The sequence below is a fragment of the Ovis canadensis genome, chromosome 1 (genome assembly GCF_042477335.2).
Source record: "Ovis canadensis isolate MfBH-ARS-UI-01 breed Bighorn chromosome 1, ARS-UI_OviCan_v2, whole genome shotgun sequence".
NCBI lineage: Eukaryota > Metazoa > Chordata > Mammalia > Artiodactyla > Bovidae > Ovis > Ovis canadensis.
In genome coordinates, this window is record NC_091245.1 from 169,221,137 (window position 1) to 169,239,798 (window position 18,662).

At 36.5% G+C, this 18,662-nt stretch overlaps 1 protein-coding gene across 2 annotated transcripts; it reads left to right on the forward strand.

Moving 5' to 3' along the window:
• Window positions 1–888: 888 nt before the first annotated feature.
• Window positions 889–15,992, forward strand: PCNP (PEST proteolytic signal containing nuclear protein). Of its 2 annotated transcripts, XM_069552292.1 has the most exons (6): window positions 889–989; window positions 1,187–1,345; window positions 6,310–6,524; window positions 9,204–9,278; window positions 12,829–12,884; window positions 14,159–15,992. In XM_069552292.1, the coding sequence occupies exons 2-6, from the start codon at window positions 1,219–1,221 to the stop codon at window positions 14,283–14,285; spliced, it is 600 nt and encodes a 199-aa protein (XP_069408393.1). In that variant the 5' UTR covers window positions 889–989; window positions 1,187–1,218; the 3' UTR covers window positions 14,286–15,992. The 2 variants fall into 2 exon arrangements, with proteins under 2 accessions (XP_069408393.1, XP_069408403.1); XM_069552302.1 differs by lacking the exons at window positions 889–989; window positions 1,187–1,345 and adding an exon at window positions 6,213–6,286 and having other exon boundaries at window positions 6,362–6,524.
• Window positions 15,993–18,662: the final 2,670 nt, after the last annotated feature.

The window sequence follows — 18,662 nt, forward strand, 5'->3', positions numbered from 1 at the left end:
GAAAATAAATTATTTAAATGGTCTCTGTGGGCAAAGAAATTTTGAGCCATCTAGGAAGACCTTTAAATACATAAATATATTGAGGGAAGTACAAAGTGACCAAAGCAAGGCATTGTATTATCACAGTTGATCCCCAAGACTACCCTCTGAGGATGTACAAATTATTCTCTCTGTTTTATAGAGAAGGAAACTCAGGCCTGTAGACAGTAAGAAATGCTGAAGGTTTACTCAGTCAGTAAAGGGATTGAAACCCATGTTCTAACTCCTTAAGACCAATTTCTGTAACACTGACAGCAAACCCAGTAACTACAGTTCTATAGGTAAGGAATAGCAAGAGGGCAGTATAAATATAGACAAAAAGGGAAGATGAAGCTGAAAAGCTAGGATGGGGCCCAATATGATGCTTGGATTTCATTCTGCAAACCCGGAGAATCAACTAAAGATTTCTAAGAAAGGCAGAAACTACTGCGATCTTTAGGTAATAAAGTTTCTTGACACAGAAATCCCTTGCAGAAAAAAATTAGTTTTACCACTTGCCTCCATAACCTTAGACAAATTTTTCTTTGGCCTCAACTCTCACAGCGAATTGTGTGCTGTGTGTGTGCTCAGTCGCTCATTTGTGTCGAACTCTGAGATCCCATGGACTGTAGGCCCTAGAGCGCCTCTGTCCATGGGCTTTTCCAGGCAAAAACACCGAACTGGGCTGCTACTTACTGCTTCAGGGGATCTTCCCGACCCAGGGATCAAACACGCGTCTCGCATTGGATTACTGTTCCAATTAAACAGTAGCGGTGATTAAACGATATAGGGTATGACACAAGGGGGCGCTCGATAAACGTGGATTTCCCTTTTAAGTAGGAAAAAGAATTCGTTTTTTTTTTTTAATAGGTACACATGATCCAGCAAAACCAGAATGAGAGATCCTGCCAGCTTCAGCTGCAACCACACCTCAGTTGGCAGAAACCTCACAGAAGCTCACCGTTTCCAGGGTTACGCTCTCACCTCTCACTTTTCTCAATCCGCCCCTCGACCAAGAAAATCTAACTGACCCCTAGCAAAGCCCCCATAAACTGGCTACAGGACCACCCAACCTACCCCGCCCTTCCCTCATAGGCGGCTCGCTGATGATATCATATCCACTTCCGTTTCTGAAAAGGCCTCTCTTCATTCTCTACGGTCGCTCTAGGCTGACGCTTCCACGGCTGGCTCTGAAGCTCAATGGTTGCTGGGCGGGGCCGTGACGTCTTTGGCGTGGCTGCAGGGGAGGCCGCGGCGGGGAAAATGGCGGACGGGAAGGCGGGAGAGGAGAAGCCTGAGAAGCCGCAGCGAGCTGGAGCCGCCGGAGGTGAACACAACCCCAGCGTCGCGGGCTATGTGGGATGCTCTGAGCCTTTCTTTGAGCTTCCCGGGGTGGGGGGGAGTAGACTGGGGCGAGAATGGGCGCATCTGGCTCTCACCCGGCCAGGTGCTGGGCCCAGACGAGCCCCGGGCACGCCCGGTGCGGCCCACTGGGATCCGGGCCCACATCGCCTCCTTACCAGGGAAGAGCCGGTCACTGTTCGTCACCTCCTGGCCCCAGCAGAGACCCTGCTTCCGAAGAGAAGGGATATGGGCACCAGAAAGGGGGACCGAACTCGGGGTGGGACTCGGAGTGGCGGTGCCCGAGCCGCTACCGCCACACCGGAGACGCACATCACACAAAACGCACTCGCGCGCTCTCTCAGTGCGAGTCACGGAGCAGTGACCGCAGGAACTGGCCGCGGGCCGAGTTTCCGACGGTGCCGGCCTCTCAGTTACACCTAGGAGTTAGTTTGCTGCTCCCTTTTCACTGAGAAAGTGGACTGTCCTGGCCTTTTTCATTCCTTCATTTTTAAGCCTAATACTAATCCTGTAAGGGCTGGGTCGAGGCGATGGAAGCAAAGAGGAATACCTTTGCCTGTCTCCTGGTTTAGTCTTTGGGGTCTAGGATTAGGGTTTGATTGCCTTTCTTTGAACTGTCTGCCTTTTATGTGCTAGGCTGTTGCCAGCCAGCTGCCTGCCAGATATTTAGGTGGCTAAATAGGCTAGTGTGACTCTTCCCTATTTGATACGATGTCAACTCAGGTTGCAGCTATCTTTATTCTGTCACCTCCAACCCTCTAAATTTGGGTCTTGTGCATTAAGGAAAAGAAACATCATGTAATCTCTCTAGCTTTCCCGTCCCTTTGTCCTAACAAGGCTAATTTAACACGTGCGAGCTGATACTGTCTTTAGAACGTTTTAAGTACCACACTGTCCTAATTCTTCAAGTCTTATCCCTGAAAGTATTTAATATGAGAAAATACAGAAAATTAGTAGTATATGAAGGTGACTGTTAGGACCTCCTAACAAGTTTGATGTGAATTAACTTGGGAACGAAATTGAAAAAAAGTGTAATATTTGGTTACTTTGAACCCAGAATTTCCTTTTTTAAAAATACATAAGGTGCTATTACTTGAACCCAGACTCCTTTCACCGTTTCCACTCCCCTCCCTTCTTTTCTGTTGTTATTTTACTAGTAAAACAGCTTATGAAACAACAGTTTAAACCATTTAATACTACCTCTTTAGCGGCTTTTTGTGGCCAAAATTGGAAGTTACCAAGTAAAATTACACTTAAAAGTTAGTTTGAGAAAAAACAAAGATCTGTAGCCTAAAAAGCCTTATCTGACTTTTAGACTGCCGTTTAAGAATGGTTTTTTGTCTTGAATGAGAGTAACTGTGTTTAATGTGAGCCAAAATGTAGTTTGAGGGAATTCCCTGGGGGCTTAGCGGTTAGGATTCCCAGGGTTTCACTGCCTGGCCTGGGTTCAGTCTCTGCCCAGGGAACTGAGATTTCACACCACACGTGGCTGAAGTGGCCAAAACAAAACAGAAAAATGTACCATAAGTGTCAGCATAATTCCACTGTGTAATTTATCCACCACCCTTTCAGTTAGGGATAATTTATTCTGTAGTATGAATATTGGTGTTTCTGTGTTAGCATATTTTTGTGATGAGAGTGATACAAAATTACCTTTTTTACTAATTGCTATCAAAAGTTGTCTCCTTGTTAGTGACTTAGGCTGATATTCTTTAATAACGTCTACATAATGCCTTGAGTGTGCTTTCCTTTATAAGAAAATAGTAGTTACATGTTAACCATTTTTGAATGACATGTTTTTAATGAAGTTGTACCAAAAAATCAGTTTAAACATTCATGCCATCCATGGATATTGCTCAACTGATAAAATTTTATGGCAAGTAGGCACTATTTAACACTTAGCCAGTTTGTATTGGGGGGGCTTACCTGGGGATTTTTCTGATTTTTAACTCCTACTGAACAGTCCATTAAATTGGAAATATAAGTATTTTTTTAAGAAGTTAACATGAATTTATATTAATAAGAGAAGCTACTTACTTGAACTACCTGCTCTCACCTTTAAGGGGAGGGATAATGTTAAGGGTTAGGCTTTGGGTAGCTTTTCTCTTTTTTCTTCCCTTTGGCTAAATTTTTGTAGCTCCTTGGAACAAGTAGAAATTTTAGAGCTATTCATGTTGTAATCATACCTCAAGCTATTTTATGTTTCTAATAACTACGTTAATGAAATTGACATTTCTTCTGTCAAGAGGGTCTTGAATATATTTTCATTTAAACTGCATACCAGTCCTATTAGAGACGTGGATGTACACTTTTTTTCAGACAAAGAAGCTACCAGAATGCAAATGGGTCATGAAGGGTATCCTTATGGACTTAAAACTTACTAGGTAATTTTTTCAAAATAAGGTACCTTTTTGACTCCCAAGGCCCACCTCTCCTTCTCAACTATTCAATGAAAGACGAGAAAAAAAAAATGCTAGTACTGTGTGTAGTTTGATTTCACATTAACTAATCTATGCATTTTATTTGCTCAGAATACAAACTAGATAAAATCTCTTATTGAGATACTCCTTGATAATTAATCTAATAATTTAAAAACTGTCCGTGTTTGTTATAAAGTGATTTTTTTTTAAACTGCATATTTTTTCACTCTTTAAAATGTAAGTCACATTGCTAAGATTTTTCACATTACTAATCTGTGACCATTCAAAATTTTGTTTTCCACAGTGCCAGAATAGAAAACATCTCATTAAATAAATTGAAAACAGCAGTTCATGATTGCAAGCCTCACCCGCCCAAACAACTGCTAAAGTAGTACATGTATTTAAGGGAAAACACTTAATGGACTTTAAAACACTTTATAATGGTCTTGATAGTTTGCCTCTTCAGATGACAGGAACACAGATGTGGATAAAATTTGGGTTGCTAGCAGTTGATTAGTTAATTGTAGTTTTCTCAACTCCTCTGTACATGTTACCTTTTTCTAGAGCAGTAATTATAGAAATCTTCCCCAGACATCATAGGAGTGGACAGATAGTATTACGTTCCATTTATTAGCACAGACTAGTTCAGTTAGTTGTCACACTCAGTGTTGTTCTTAATATTATAGTAATAACTATCCTTTTCACTTTTCCTCATATTTATGCTTTGACTTTTCTAGATTCTTTGTTCCCGAACTATTTTTTGGGTAAAAGGATTCCTAGAATATGATAGTCCTTGAGTCACAGTTCAAAGATCAGAGTTACACTAGAATCAAGACTAAATGTTCTTTGTGCTGCTTGTTTTGATGTTTTTCGGAGTTTGTGACTGCACAAATTTGTGCCTTTAGTGGTGTATAGATTGCTTCTATATGGAAATTCAGTGGGTTGTTTTTTTTTTTAATGTGTTCCAATACATAGAGCCAATAAGTTTTCAGTTTTAGCTGTGCCAGTCACAGAGAAGTAGTAGTTATGACTGTTTGGGTTTTACTGTAAATTCATACTTGATTAAAACTCTAAGGATACAGAATAAAATTTGGCATAAATGATTTTAGTGATAGACTGAAAACTAATGTTTGTATAATACTGTCTTAAGAAATTCTAAATTGAATTCTATATTTCAAATATTGAGTAGCAATGTTATTCTTTGAGTGCTTTTGTAATTTTATATCTAAATAAGTGAATTCAGCCAGCCATTATAATGCTCTTTCCTTCCTAAGGAAATCCCCAAACCTAATACTGCTTAATTTCTCCCCTACATTGTTATTACAACTTTCACCCCTTGTCTAAAGGTAATAAAGAATTTTTTATTTTCCTGTAAACAAAATCAAATGTTCTGTTCAAAGTGCTAATTAATTTAGCTGCCCCATCATTCCAAAATTATATAGATTGGGATCTATAACCTCTTGTCCTTTATTACTCGTCAGTCTGTTTGATTTCCCCTTTTCCACCCATTCTTGCTTTTTGTCATGTTTTCCAAACTGTTGTCAGGGTCATTCCTTAGAGAATCTTCTCTTTCTCTATAAATATTCATCTGGTGTACATTGTATAGGGTAAATTGGTAAACTTGAGAAAGAAAATATTTAATAATCAGCCAATTTTCTTCTGTCTTGCTTCCCAGTATGTTCTTAAATAACCTTCATGTGTAACGTTCAAGATGTTAACTCATTTCATTTGTTAATATAAACAAGCAAAATTAGTGAAAGACATCTTGCATTCCATGTCTACATGTGTGTGCCTTCTGTTAGAAATTATCGTTTTTAGCTCATCTTTTTTTATGATGAAAAAATAATGTGTGAACCTAAATATAATTGTTGATCACTCTTTAAGAATAGGCTAAACAGATGATAATCAAGCTTTGAGAGTAGAATTAAGTTACTAAAGAGGGGATGACCTTGATGTCTTCCTTGAAGTTCCTTTCTAAAGATTGTGTGAAATGTTCATGAAGAACACGTCACTCAAGAAAGTTACTGCAGGCTGTACTATGTAGTTTGGGACATAACGGGCTGGTCATAAAAAGGTACTTTGTATAACTAGTAGTATACTATTGAAGAATATTAGGTGTTTTATTAGTCAAATGTATTCTATGATGTGACTAATTGCCAACAAACCAGTTCATGTAGAAGAGTTCTTAATTTATGAAAAGCAAAATTCCACAGGTAATTAGATTATTATGCAATGTAGAGTATTTAGTTGAAGGGTCTTTTGTGAACTCTATTTTTATAATTTTAAATTGCTCTGTATTTTATGCTAGTTAATTCATGGGAGCCTCTTCTACTGCCACACAATCTCAGTTCCTGCTGTATACTCTAACAAACAGTGGAAGAGACTGTTGGGTCAGTAGGTGACAACTGCAGAGGTATCTTCCTTATAACGATGCTTTTTGAGGTTGCTGCTCCCATCAATCTGCTCAGTAAAAATAGCTCATCTTGGTAAGTTGTTTCGACTTCACCAGGACCTGAAGAAGAAGCAGAAAAACCTGTGAAAACTAAGACTGTTTCTTCCAGTAATGGAGGGGAAAATTCCAGTCGCAGCGCTGAGAAGCGATCAGCTGAAGATGAAACTGCAGACCTCCCAACAAAGCCTACAAAGATCTCCAAGTTTGGATTTGCCATAGGTAGTCAGACGACAAAGAAAGCCTCAGCCATATCCATCAAACTTGGCTCAAGTGTGAGTTATTTTATATTTTATATTTATAATGGGTCTTAAGGATGTGTTTTGGAAACCTGCTTTTATTGGATTATGATAAATTAAGTATAAGATGATACGTTGGTGCATGAACTTACAACATGTAAGTATTTAAGAAATTATTAGTCTGGATGAATTATAACTCCAGCTGTTTCTTAAAAAGGTTTGGAATATGAGAAGGAACACATATTGTAGGGAATATATGACTAGCTTATAGTTTCCTAACTTGTGCAAAACCTCTGAAAAATGTTTATCTTTTAATTCCAGTGATGTTAAAAAATAGCATCTCTAGAAATCATTTGTGTCATAAAAGATAAATGTGAGTAAGGTACTGCTTAATAAGAGCTTCCTGATTAACTTACTTTGGAGCTACAAATGGATGTTGAGTATTAAAACCTATGATAATAGTCCTTTGTGGATCAACTTTTGATTTCTTATTTTTAGATGTAAACCTTAAATTAGTACTTATTAACTGTTGAGTGTCTGAAAAATAACTGAAATATAAGATTGAAGCATTAGACATTGGACTATTTCTGATCTACAGAAGTGATAATTTCCTGTGATTCAACTAAATAGGTCTCCTCTTTAAGAAAAAGGAAGTTATTTTAATAGCATATTGCTGTTGACTTTAGAATATGATTATACATTCTTGTGTAAGGAGTATAATCCTAAAATTGCTTTGGTTTATTCATGTCCTGTGAAAATTAATGCTCAGTTGCTAAGTACATACAGCTTGATATCTTCATTAGATGTTCAAAGATTTTTAAATGGATCAGGATAAAAAATATGGATCAGATTCCTACTAGAGTGTGTGTGTTTGAGCTACATGTCTAGTTTTCATAAAGCTACTATTCCTTAGAACCCCCACTCCTGCCATATGCTTTTTTGCCTTTTCTTCCTTTTTGTAAAAAATTTAGTCTGAACAAAAGGCATTCAGCTTATAACTTCATTATTTCATGATTCTTCTTTCTACTTGAGCTGATTCTTTTGGTTTAATCTGTTTTTTTATAACCTGCATAAATATTTACTTTTTTTGATTGTCATTAAAGATGTGGTTCTCATGTACACTTCTCATATAGGTGTTCCCCTTGGTAATAGATTTTACTGTGGTTGAACATACCACATAAGTCAGATACCCATATCCCTACTTTTTCTAAGTCATTGAAATGATTTAGTAATTGCTGATCATTTTAGTTAGGAAGGTTATGCTTAAAAAGGCCTATTCACTAAAACTTAAACCTTTAGAAAACAAACTTTTTTTTTTTTTCATAAAATAAACCAAAGTGTAAACATAATCTTGGTAAAGTGAGATGTAGGATGTGAAAATAGTTGAAACTGTTGCTTTTGATTATATGATGTGAAAAGATAGTCAAACCACCGGCGAATACTTGAGTCTTATGTTGTATGTAAAACATCAAATACATGACATGTTTTAAGAATAAAGGGGGTTTTCTGGAGTCACTATGCATAATTTCCAAATGAACATTTTCATTTCTTCAAAAGTACACACTTTATAAAGATGTTTATGTTATATAAGAGGGATGGTTAATTTTGTTTCAGCAGCTCAGAGATGATTTTATTGGGGAGGTGATGCTAGAGCTGACTTTAAATACAGGAAAGAGGCAAAAGGACTCAGATAAAAAAGAGTTTGATGCAGGGAATTCCCTGGCAGTCCAGTGATTAAGATTCAGTGCTTTCACTGCTGTGGCCTTGGGTTCCTTAGTTGCAGAAGAGCCCACAGAATGCTCAAGGTGTCTTATACAAAGGCAATTTAAATGTGAAGCTACATGATGCATTCAGGAAATTGTTCATTGTTACGAAGTGTTTAGTAGTTAAATGGAGGGTTAGAAAGCCCTCCAAATAAGACCATAGGACCAAATCATAAAGGACATAAAGGTCCATAAGAAAATTTGGTTTTAGTCTTTAGGTTCTAGAGGAGTCATGGAACTATTGTAGACCCTTTAAACAGATTTGCATTTTAGAAGCAGTACTCTGGTACTAGTATAGAGAATTAGAGGGATAAAAACAACAGAAGCCAGGAAAATGGTAAATCTAACATAGTTCAGGCAAGAAATGCTAAGGGGCCTTAGGTGTTCGTAACGTGGTAACCAGTAAGCTGAGAAGGCAGGGGGAGATTTAAGTCTGTTTAGTAGAGATCTAGTTAACAGGACCTCACAATAGAATATGCAAGTTGAAGTAAAGGTTTTCTGGCTTGGGTACTTCGTGAGCACTTCAGTACCCCTCGGATCTCTGAGTGCCACTATACAGTGGCAGCCAGCTGATAGGGAAAGATGAATCTTGGTGTCTTTCTCAGGGTAATCTGTGCTTAACTTTAATGTTACTATGGGCAAGTGTTGATATTCATTTTCTCTTAACCTGTGCTAAGTACCTTTATGTAAATGATATTAAATTATAGATCCTAACTAGAAAATCTTGGACAGGAGGAAAACAAATGGCCATATGATTAAATAAAGTAAAATCTACTGTTGATAACCCACATTTTCAAGAAAGAAGATGGATTTCTCCAAAGTTTGTTCTTAGTTCCTTACTATATGGTTCTATGAAAATGTAACGTTGCATCTTTGAAGATGTTATTCCTGTCGTTAAATAAGCCTGTGTAAACATTATGTGATGATACTCTTTCTAATGTTTCTTCTTCAGAAGCCTAAAGAACCGGTTCCAACTCTTGCTCCAAAAACCCTTTCAGTAGCAGCAGCTTTTAATGAAGATGAAGATGTAAGTTGATAACTAGTTTTCTTTGTTTTACTTTAACCTGTTCTTTAGGACAACATTAGTGGCGAATTGTCAAGTTATATTAATGGTACTAGTAAACTTTTTTTTTTTGGCAACTCTTAACAGTTTGGGTTTGTGTGTGTTTTTTCTTTTTTTTCTAATGACATCTGCACAATCTGGATATTTCTAGTAATTTGGTTGGGGGATTATTTAAAATAGACTTTGAGGAGCAAGGAATTTAAATCAACAAATGCTTACTATGAGTAATAATACATATGTGTGCTATGAGTACCTGAGTAATAGCTCCCAAGAACAATTTGGATAAGAATTAACCTTCAGAGGAGCACAAAACGTGGGGCTGGAGTGATTGGCAAGAGTATTTAAGAGAAGAAATCTGCTGCTGCTGCTGCTGCTGCTAAGTTGCTTCAGTCATGTCTGACTCTCTGCAGTCCCATAGACAGCCCACCAGGCTCCTCTGTCCCAAACATTAGGCAGGGTTTTGACAAACCAAGGAATACTGTTGTAAATTAAGATATCAGCTTTCAAATCATAAGTGGTAATGCTGAGCAGCTGTGTTTGACACCTGGAGATTTTGTAGAAATTTTAGGCAAGGATGAATATGGAATGATCGAGACTCAATAGGTAAATACAGTGGTTATCACTGTATTCTCCCTTGGACATTTACTCACTCTATACATTTGATTGCTTTCTGTATGCTAGGTACAATGAGATTACAAAGATCAATCAGACATGTTCCTCTAGGAATTTAGCCTAGCAGTACAGGGACTTACACATAAAATGGCCCAAGATAAAATCAAAAGTACCTGAAAAGATGAAATGATACAAGAGATTTAGGTGAGGAAGAGAGGCCAGGTAACTCGATGCATGCAGTGTTGTGGAAAGACCACTGGACTGGCAGTTGGAAGACCTAGGTTCTTTTCCTGTCCTGTCCAGTTATTAACCAATAGAGAGCCTGCAACTAATTAAATCAGTTTACCTTTTGGAGCCTTAGTTTTCCAACTTGTAAAGTGAAGGCTAAATATAGATCACAGGGTTTTAAACCATTTCTTAGAGTTCTGGGGCTCTGTGGAAATGTCTCAGGAGCTACTATGGTATTCCATACTTGGTTGCTCAGTTGTGTCTGACTCTTTGTGGAGTCCAGTCCGCATGGACTGCAGCCCACTCAGGCTGCTCTGCCCTGCTCCAGGCAAGAATACTGGAGTGGGTTGGCATGCCCTCCTCCAGGGGATCTTCCCAGCCCAGGAATCAAATTTAGATCTCCCACACTGCAGGCAGATTCTTTACCCTCTGAGCAACTAGGGAAGCCCAGGAATACTGGAGTGGGTAGCCAACCCTTCTTCAGGGGATCGTCCTGACCCAGGAATCAAACCGGCTAACAAGCATGACTCTAGTCTCCTGCTGCTATTTCATTTATGTCTGCTCTCTTATCTATTTGGTATTTGGAAATCCAAGTAGTATTTTGTTGAGGAAAAAACTTTTTATGTCCCCTTCCCCCAAAAAAAATTTTTGAAAAGCATCGACTTAAATTTAATATTTTGTCATGTCTAACCAGAATTCTTAAGCGATTATGTAGCATTTTGACCTCTACAGATTATGTCAGGGAAGGACAGTATAGGAAGAAGAGAATAGCATGGGCAGAAGTAGAAAGGCTGAAAATTGTAAGCCCCTACATAATGCTTATGTTGAATATCTAACAAATTGAGTCTTTGCACATATCTTTATTTTACCTTCCGTATATCCCTGTGAGTTGTGTGTTATGGTTATTCTTATTTTCCAAATGGAGAAATTAAGCTATGAGTGCATGAGTATGTGCTGATGCACACAAGTGTCATCTAGAACTTAGAACTAGAACTTGGCTTTCTGGTTTCTTGTCCTGTATTGTCTTCCCTGTTTTTAAAGAAATTTTAGACAGGTTCAGACAGCACTCTTTCTGCCATAAGATGGTAATGATCCCTGGCAGTCCAGTCGTTAAGTCTCGGTACTTCCACTGCAGGAGGTGTGGGTTTGATCTCTGGTCAGGGAATTAAGATCCTGCGTGCCTTACAGTGCTGCCAAAAAAAAGGAAATAAAGTCTTTATTTGATTCTTATTTTTCTGAGGAACATAGTTAGCCTTGGGTATATATCTCAGCCTGAAATACAGTGGACAGAGAATATGTTCATTTGTTTAATTTTGAAATTTAAAAATACTTCTTCAGTTCTGTCTCTTTAGTTTCTTTTAATTTGTAGAATGTTCCCCAGTTTGGATTTGTCTGATGTTCCCTTATTGTTAGATTCACGTTCCCCTTGGCCGGTGTCCCACAGAAATGATGCCAGGTTGCCAGTGCCTATTATATCAGGAGCACATGTGTCAGTGTGTCCTGTTACTGGCAGTGCTACCTTTGATCATTGGGTTCAGTGGTGACTGCCAGATAGCTCTTCTGTCAAATTACTGTTTTACCTTTTATAATTAAAATTTATCTTGGGATATGTTTTAAGAATACATGAAAATACCTATCTACTTAAGCATTCATTCATGAATGTTAACATTCATTGATGATTGTTAACCAGAATTAGTTCTATTATGTTTGCCAAATGGTGATTTTTTTTTCATTCTTTCCTCCTGTCTGTGTTTATTAATTGTCTCACTTAAGGAAGAGCTTTTCTTTATTTATACAAGCGTAGCCTATTCAATAGGCTATAATGCTCAAATTGTCCCAGATTTGACCAGTAGAAACCTCTTTAAGGTGGATCTTGAGATGACTGCTTAAAAAATATGTATCTCAGCAGTAACATATATACATAAAAACATCTAAAAGACACTTGTCACATTCTTTTTCACCAGCTGTAACTGTGGAAAAGCAGTAAGGAATGAGCTTTCAAGATGTCTTTACAGGAAAGAAGACATTTTTGAGAAGGAGCGATACAGTGAAGTGGTTTAGAGCATTTTTTTAGTGTCCAGCTGTTTTGTGACTTTGGACATGTTAACCATGCATACTTCAGCTACAACATTTGAATGATGACACTCATCCCGTTTGGTAGGATTGTTAGAGTTTTCAGAGATAGTGCATATTAAAGCATTTAACACAACATGTAGATTCTAGTAAACAACTACTTTTAGTTCTAAAGTATCAGGTTTTTACCAGAATTCTTTCTTTTTGCAGATTCAGCACTTGAAGTATAGGTCTCTTTAATGTAGTTAAAATTAGATACTTTTTTAACCAAAATTTACAGTTGGATATAAAATTTAGCATTATTCGTATCAAGTGATTTTAATATAGTTGACCCTTGGCCAGCACAGGTTTGAACTGCACGGGCCTATTTATACACAGATTTTTTTTCCATAAACATGTGCTACAGTACTACACTATCCCAAGTTGATTGAATCCTTGGATGTGGAACCATGGATAGGGAGGGCTCACTGTAAAGTTATACACAGGTTTTTGACTGGAGGAGATTTGGGTCAGGGGGTGGTACCCCTAACCGCCCCCTGCATTGTTCAAGAGTCTGCTGTATCTATATGCAGTCATTGCTTTGTGTCTCTTTTTTTTCCAGAGTGAACCAGAGGAAATGCCTCCAGAAGCAAAGATGAGGATGAAGAATATTGGAAGGTATAATTTTTGTATAATATTGTAGAAGATTATAGTGAATTTAAAGCAAGAATAAATTGCACATAGTCTGTTAGTGTTCAAGCTTTTCTTGCATATTTGGGCAAAACAGTTTTGTTTTCTAATATAGCAGTATATCTCTCCTGATAAGAGAAAATTTGTATTTTAAGAAAAGATAGCTACAATATAATGCTATTTCTTTTCAGATACATGTAATCTATATTTCTTCAAGTAAACAGAAGTGTTTCCGATTTAAAATTTTTTTCAAGTATAAAGAAATGGCTTTCACTCATCTCACCTACAGTAGCATTCCCACCACTTAATCTTGATTGTATATGCTCCTTTTTCCTTGGTAATACAGATGCTAAATATCAAAATAAGATAAAAACCATCTTTAAATTTTCCTGTTTGTTATTATGGAGATAACATTAATTTCATATTAACCGGATACTCAGTTTGTCTTTGTGCATAAATGGATAACTCAGAGGTCAGTAAGGAAGCTGCACTTCACAACGGCCTCTACCATGTCCCCGTTTCTGGCAAATGTGTATTCTCCCAAGAACTAAGTGCTAAGTCTTTTACCATCAGTCTTAAGACTTTGCCTTTGGTTCCAATGGGAACAGTGCCAGTGGCTGTCTACCGGCCTCCCTTTCATACAAGACTCTAAAGTAAAAAATACATCTGACATTATAACCAAAATATAAACCAAATCTATACCTGCATATATCTTAACATTTAACATCAAAGCATGGTCATAAAATGACAACCATTTTATGTGTGATACATCTTCATTTTTTTTTGTTTCATTTTTTGTAAATACTGGTGGCAGGTCACCAAATTGATTTAATGACCCTGTTAACAGGTTACATGGAGAAGGAAATGGCAACCCACTCCAGTATTCTTACCTGGAGAATCCCATGGACAGAGGAGCCTGGCGGGCTATAGTCCATGGGGTTGCAAGAGTCAGACACTTCTTAGGGACTAAACCACAGTGGGTTACAAGCAACTGTATAGTGGTTGCCACCTTTAGCTGTTTATCAAAATCACCTTAAATGTTTGTTAAATCTACAAATTTACCTGGCTCTTCCTCAGGCCCACTGAATCTGAAATTTTAGGACTGGGTCTGTGGAAAGGGTATTTTTAAAAAGATGTGTAGCAGCTTCTGATGTTTGGCCTCCATTTATAATGGGTGCTAAACAGACATTTTGAAAGAGTTAAAAACATGGCCCAAAAGTCATTATATAACATTTTAAATAAATTTCTTTCTTTTAACACAGGGATACACCAACATCAGCAGGACCAAATTCCTTCAATAAAGGAAAGCATGGGTTTTCTGATAACCAGAAGCTATGGGAGCGAAATATAAAATCTCATCTTGGAAATGTCCATGACCAAGACAATTAAATGATGTGTTTTGAGATTGGGGTGTGGGGTGGGTGTAAAGTTAAAAGGAACAGTTTCCTTTTTTAAGGAATGGTATAAGACTATCTTTGGAGCCGCCTTTTTTTTCTTTTTCTTTTTTTAAATATTGAGTGATACACTAATAAATGAGAATTTGAAATTAGAGGTAATTTATGTTTTATATACAGATTTCGAGACATTTACTAATTTTGTAGTTTCATGTGATTAGTTTCCAAAGGTTACAGATACTAAAAAATTCAGAAATGGTACCTTTCTAAGAATTGCATATTTTTTTAGACACAACTATTAGCACATTAGGAGGGAAGCAAAAAGTTGTCTATTTAAACTGTAGGCAGTTACTCTCTAACTTAACTCCCTTATTAACCTAAACTTGTCTGGCTCCCAGGAACAGCCTTATAGAGAAGGGAGTATTGTATTGGGAGGAAAATGTTACTGGACTATTGACTGAGAAAGTAAATTAGATAAAATACAGCTTTTTTTTTTTTTCCTAATGGGCATTTGTTTAGTTTCACATCATCATTAACTAGTTATTGCATTGCTATCAGTGGATACAGATGCTTAAGCTCTTTAGAAAGAACATTTTTAAATTTTACGTAAACTGTTAAGTATTTAAAATAGCCCACTTCATTTTAAGGGTCTTGTCTATCTTCATTAGTCTTCAAAAAACAACCATTTGCTACCAAAGTAAATCAGTATTTTGAATGTGCTTCTCTTGATTTTTGTTATTAGCTAGTTCCTGTAAGCATTTCCACCAGATCTTGAGGCAAATCATAAGGAAGCTGTTTCTTTTAAAATAACAAACCACCACCAAAAATTTAAATGTACATAATAGTTAAATGTTGGCTGTTCTTATTTTTTAAAGGGTATAAACACCAAAAAAAAAAAGGGGGGGAGCAACATTGTATGAAGATGGAAGATAAGAAAGATGCACTTTCTGTAACTTTATCAAAGCATTTATGTTACTAACTTGTGAAATCCAATTTGATTTGAACTTATTAACAGGAATTCTTATTTAGCACAAAAATATGGTTTACTTTAACTGTATACTTGCTAACCAGTGGCCTCTCAAAAGCACATTTTAGATACTGAAAATGAAGAAAATGCATCTTTAAACATATTTTACGGAATCTTCGACCACATATACTTTGTTAATCTATGTGTTGTAGGATTGTGTTTATTTTGTATTTTTGTATTGTATATGAATTCTTTTTTAATGTGACAGTTAAACACATCTTTTAAAGCATAGACACATAGAAGAAACATATGGTATAATGATTTCCTTGAAAACTACAAAGTTAGATTTGGAGGCAGCTTCAGACTGTTTGATTGGTGGTAACTACTTGCTGAGCTCTTTTAATAAGTAATAACTCCAGAGAAGCAGCCTGTATATATTCCTAATACTTTGTTCACTTGCATTTGAGATTAGAGTAAGCCCCAAGTAAAACAATGGAAATGTATATAGAACTATTAGTTCTTACATGATTTAATTATATCAAGATACATGAATTTAACTTGCTTTAATGTAGGCAAACTTTCCATTTTTGTTCATTTTAATGTTTATGTTGAAATAACATCCCTCTCCTACATTTCATTTTCTTGACTCAAATATCAACCTACAGTCAAGATGGGAGAGAGAAACAACTAAGGTGATTGTCTTTACTAAAATACCAATAAATTTGTCAAACTCTATTAGTGTTCTTATTTTCTGTTCCAGTTAATTGTTGCTGGGTTTGTTTTAAGCAAAGAGACATGTTGTTATTACTGTTGCCCAGATTGTTGGCTGAAGTAATGGGAGATTTAAAATTGTTTTTTGGAATCTACATAACTGAGCACATAGTTCGAGAGCATTATGATATCTCTGGTTTGAAAAGACTTAATCCAAATTCTCCCCTCCCTCTACTGCCAAAATGTCATCTAGTGTGTGCTGTAGTAAGTCCTAGCCAAAGCATATCTTTGAAAAATCTTAAGTGTTAGAAGGTATTCTGTTACTAGTGGCTGCCATTGATTATCTCTGAATATTTTCTTAATGTTTATAATGCTCCTGTCCAATAGCTCAAGTCTTAGTAAATGAAAAGATTGAACTATATTTTAGAATTAAGATTCATTTCTAGTTTAATTACAAATGAAGGCTATGAATTTGTTTTTTTTATAACTAATTATCAAGGTTAGTTTGATACACTGTAGAGCGATTTTTCAAGTTACTTTCTTGCTGAGATGATACTTTTTAATTTTTTTCAACTTCATTTTGAAAAAATTTCAAACTTAGAAAACATTGCAAAAATATATGAAGTATTTCCCTTGTTCTTCTAGTGATCACACATAACCACAGGATGATCGTCAAAATCAGGGAATTAACATTATTAAAATACTGTCACCTTTTACTATTCTGCAGACCTTACTCAGATTTCACCATTTGCTCCAGTGTCTCCCTAGTTGAAGATTCACTTCATTAGCACAGATTGTTTAGTTGTCATCTCTTACACTCCTTTAATCTGAGACTCTTTGGAGTTTGTCTTTTATGACCTTAGACTTCTTGAAAAGTACAGGCCAATTTGTAAAAGATCTCCCAGTTTAGGGTTTCCCTAATGTTTAAATTGTTTAATGCACTTTCGGCAAAAGTAAGACACCTGATGGATACTCAGTGCATCTGCAAGCACATGATGTCAGTTTGTCCTCTTCCTAGTAATGTTAATTTTGACCACTTGGTTAGGGTGGGATTTGCCAGATGTATCCAATATCAAATTTGTAATTTGTAATTAGTATCTTGTAATTTGTAATTAGTATCTTATGGGAAAATTATTGTCTCATATTTCTCATACTTTTGCCCACTAATTGCAGACATTCATGGTTTTTGTTTCTGGGTTTTTTTCCCTTAGGCTTTTTATTGAAACAGTGTAGGGTTTGCCAAATGATGAGTTTTCTATTTTCATCTTTCCTTCTACTTTAAGTAGTTCAAATTCTGTTAGGAAATTTCCATCTGCATTCTTTATTCAAATACCATGTTGATAATGGCCTCATATGTTTATATGTTATTCTGTAGGTTAGAGTGCAGTACTATCATATATTTTATTACTCAGATTCCCACATTTGCCCATGCAAACCCCTTCGCATTGACCCCTGTGCCTTTTTGACATGTCACCATAAATATTTTCTGGAACCAGAAGATGTTCTAGACTCATCTCGTATTTTCTCTTCTCTAACCTTAGAATCAATGATTTCTGTAAGCATCCATGGTTCCATTCAGAACCTATTTAGAAGCCAAAATCTGCACTAAGTGTACACTTTGGTACTGAAGTGTCATTGCTTCCAGCCTGCTTAACAGAGCTAGAAAAAATATGTATGTATGTATATATACATCTATATCAATTTCTAGATCTGTTAGGTGTTATGTATTTGTGTCTGTTAATTGTATGTGTATATGTATGTATATACTATGTATGTCCTTGAGTTCATATAGATACTTCCATTACAGCACCAACACCAGATTCATTCTAGTCTTTCTCCTTTATTACTCGTCCAACAGTAAGAAATCTGACTTTGACTATTATAATCTTTTCACTTATTTGCTTAATTTCTAGAATACACAAGGTAGTTCCAGAGTTATTCATAATTTCCCAATGAAAAACTACTAACCAGAGTACAGTGTTTGTATATAGTTCCTTTATAGTATTAAAAGTACATAAAATACTGGTTTACAAAGGTTAGTTATTTGCTCCCCCTTTTAGGGTGGTTGTATTGTAATGCATTTGTGTTTCATAATTCCTGCTCACTCCTTGTTAATGTTATTTGAAATATTAGCATAGGTCTAAAAGTTGAAACTGTACAAACATTGTCCCTCCCTATTCTTTCTCATTCTCTTCCTCCTGTCCTTTCTATCTTGTTTGCACCTGTCCCCTATAAGTAATCTATCTTTGGTTTTTGGTTTATCCTTGTTTCCTTTTGAATAAATGAATAAATGGGTGTTTATTATATCTCCTTATTTCTTACATGAAATGTAATATAGTTACTCTTATTCTCCCCACCCCACCCCACCCTTCATAGTATATCCTGGAAACTATGCCAGTTGATGGAGATCTATCTTTATTTGCTTTATACAGCAGTAAAATTTATATATTATAGGTTGCATGTGTGTGGGCTCAGTCATTATGTCATGTCCAACTCTTTTGTGAGCCCTCTGGACTGTAGTCCACCAGGCTCCTCTGTCCATGGGATTTCCCACGCAAGAATACTGGAGTGAATTGTCATTTCATTCGCCAGGGGATCTTCTGAACCCATGGATCAAACCTCTGTCTCTTGCATTGGCAGACAGATTCTTTACCACTGAGCCACCTGGGAAGACCATATTATAGATTAATATAC